Source organism: Penaeus japonicus, unplaced genomic scaffold (genome assembly GCF_977035675.1).
Source record: "Penaeus japonicus unplaced genomic scaffold, GWHDUDI00000001_assembly GWHDUDI00000039, whole genome shotgun sequence".
Lineage (NCBI taxonomy): Eukaryota > Metazoa > Arthropoda > Malacostraca > Decapoda > Penaeidae > Penaeus > Penaeus japonicus.
This window is the reverse complement of record NW_028234441.1, coordinates 14,603,210-14,605,709: the sequence shown is the minus strand read 5'-3', so window position 1 is coordinate 14,605,709 and position 2,500 is coordinate 14,603,210. Positions and strand designations below refer to the sequence as shown.

The window sequence follows — 2,500 nt, the reverse complement described above, 5'->3', positions numbered from 1 at the left end:
AGAGGAATGTTATTCGAGGATCGTTCTATTAGGATATATGATAAATAGGTTCCTGCAACTCAACAAAAGAGGTATAATTGAGGATCTTTCTTTTAGGGTATGATAGATAGGTTCCTGCAACTCAACAAAAGAGGTATAATTGAGGATCTTTCTTTTAGGGTATGATAGATAGATAAATAGGTTCCTGCAATTCAACAGAAGAGGTATAATTGAGGATCTTTCTTTTAGGATATATGATAAATAGGTTCCTGCAACTAAACAAAAGAGGTATAATTGATGATCTTTCTTTTAGGGTATGATATATAGATAGATAGGTTCCTGTAACTCAACAGAAGAGGAATAGTAGAGGATCTTTCTTTTAGGGTATATGATAAATAGGTTCCTCCAACTCAACAGAAGAGGAATAGTAAAGGATCTTTCTTTTAAGGTATGATAAAATGGGTTCCCGAAACGCAACAGAGGAGGTTTAATCGAGGTATTTTCTTTAGGTTGTGTTTAGGGGGGAAAAAATTAGGTCCTTAAATCACGACGGAGGAGGTTTTCTGAGGGTCTTTGTTTGTAGGATGTATGAAAAAGTAATGTTGGAGTAATTCCTTGTAACAAAACAAGGAAACTCTAATTGGGAAACTGGTCCCTGGAACACGACAGATGAATATTGACTGAGGAACTTTCTCTCTGGATATGATCGGAGAAAATTACATGAAAACCGGTCCTATCCTTTGAATTATGTCAAGAAAAACTTTTGCAGTGGACCTAGAACTTTTCCATCTATAACATTTTGAACAGATTAGAACTGGAACGTAATGATTGAGCTTTAATTGAGGAAAAGTAATGAACATCAAGATTAAGGTTTATTCTTGGCAGCGGATTCAAACATGTTGTATGAAAAAATAAACATTAATGCGAATCCCCAGACCGTAATCAAGAGATAATATTCAAACAAAATCTTTTGAAATTGGGACTGTAGGTAAAAGACTTCATTTTAAAAAAGAAGAATAGTGATTGCGAACCTGGAGTGCTATAGAACAGATCTAAGTGTTCCCGATCTAAGTGTAACATGAAGGGATATTCAAGGGGTAAGTGACTTATTCCAAATATCTATCAATCTATTCATCTGCATTTACTTAACGGATATATTGAAATATTTTCTAGTGTTAGGATCATGTTACCTTTTCTTTTAAAATATGGTGAGGAAAAAATGTTTGATGTTCAGGAAAATAAGATAGTGGATCAAAAAATGTTTTCCTGAAGAAACTATCTGAGAGATACAAGTATGAAATGCAATATATCATTTGTGGTTAAATGAAGCATGAGAAATTGAAGAAAAATGCATAATAATATACCAACTTGTGGGGGAGTGTGTGTGTGGGAGAGAGGGGAAAAATGAGAGAGTGTGGGAGCGAGGGGAAGGAGGGAGAGGGAGAGGGAGAGAGAGAGTGGAGAGAGGAAAAGAGAGGGGGAGGGAGAGAGAGAGTGGGGGAGAGAAAAAGAGGAGAGGGAGAGAAAGAGAGTGGGGGTGAGTAAGTATGAGAGAGAGATGGGAGAGTAGTGAGAGAGAGAAGGGAGAGAAGAGAGAGAGAAAGACAGAGAGAGAGAGAGAGAATAGGAGAGAGAGAGAGAGTGGAGAAAGAGAGAAGAGAGAGAGAGAGAAGAGAGAGAGAGAGAGAGAAAGAGAGAGAGAGAGAGAGAGAGAGAGAGAGAGAGAGAGAGAAAGAGAGAGTAAGAGAGAGAGAAAGAGAGAGAGAGAGTAAAAGAGAGAGAGAGAGAGACAGAAAAAGTAAAAGAAAGAGAATTCCCAAAAAGAGCGAAAGAAATATAAACAAAAACTCTCCCTCCTTTCCACCCCATCCGCATCGAACTGACCTTCGTGACCTCGTTCAGAACAGCGTGGGCGGCGCGACACCTGTTCCCCAACGCCCGCGTCATTGTCTCTCCGGCAACCACCAACTCAGCGTCCAGGGCGGTCACCAGGCTGTCCATCATGCTGACCTGTGACGTGGAAATAATCTAGATGAATAAAAATGATGAATTAATCAATAATGATGATAAAGATATTGGAAAAGTGATAGATTAGATAGATTATCATACATGAATGTATGGATAAGGATAAATAAAGATAGATAAAAGATAAAGATAGGTAAATAGGTTGATAAAGAGGTAAATAAAAATGGATAGAAATGAATAGTTAAATAGGTAAACGAACGAGATAGATAAATCAATAGATAAACAACATGAATATATCACCATACGATTTTTCGTATTGCTATGTTGTTGTTGTTGTTATTGCCATTGTTGCAAGCATAGTTCCTCGAGATTTATCCTTCAGAATGATCAGGATTGGCGTGAGGATGAACAAAATTAGAATACACTGTCCGGGTTATTATCATCTGGATTCCCTGGTCGTGCTTTTATGTTATTGATTAAGGATATGATAGATTTTTCTAAGGACTGATGATTTTGCTTACTGAACTGAATTATAGATAGGTAGATTTTCCTCATC

The 2,500-nt window shown here is 37.4% G+C and overlaps 1 protein-coding gene across 1 annotated transcript in view; it reads right to left on the bottom strand.

Annotated features, from left to right (window-relative positions):
• The window catches only part of LOC122246969 (uncharacterized), a 55,137-nt gene that overhangs the window by 1,171 nt on the left and 51,466 nt on the right, over positions 1–2,500 (bottom strand). Inside the window, exon 3 of the mRNA XM_043005836.2 lies at positions 1,864–1,989. Within this exon, the coding sequence (XP_042861770.1) occupies positions 1,864–1,989 (126 nt within the window). The remainder of the gene's footprint in view (positions 1–1,863; positions 1,990–2,500) is intronic.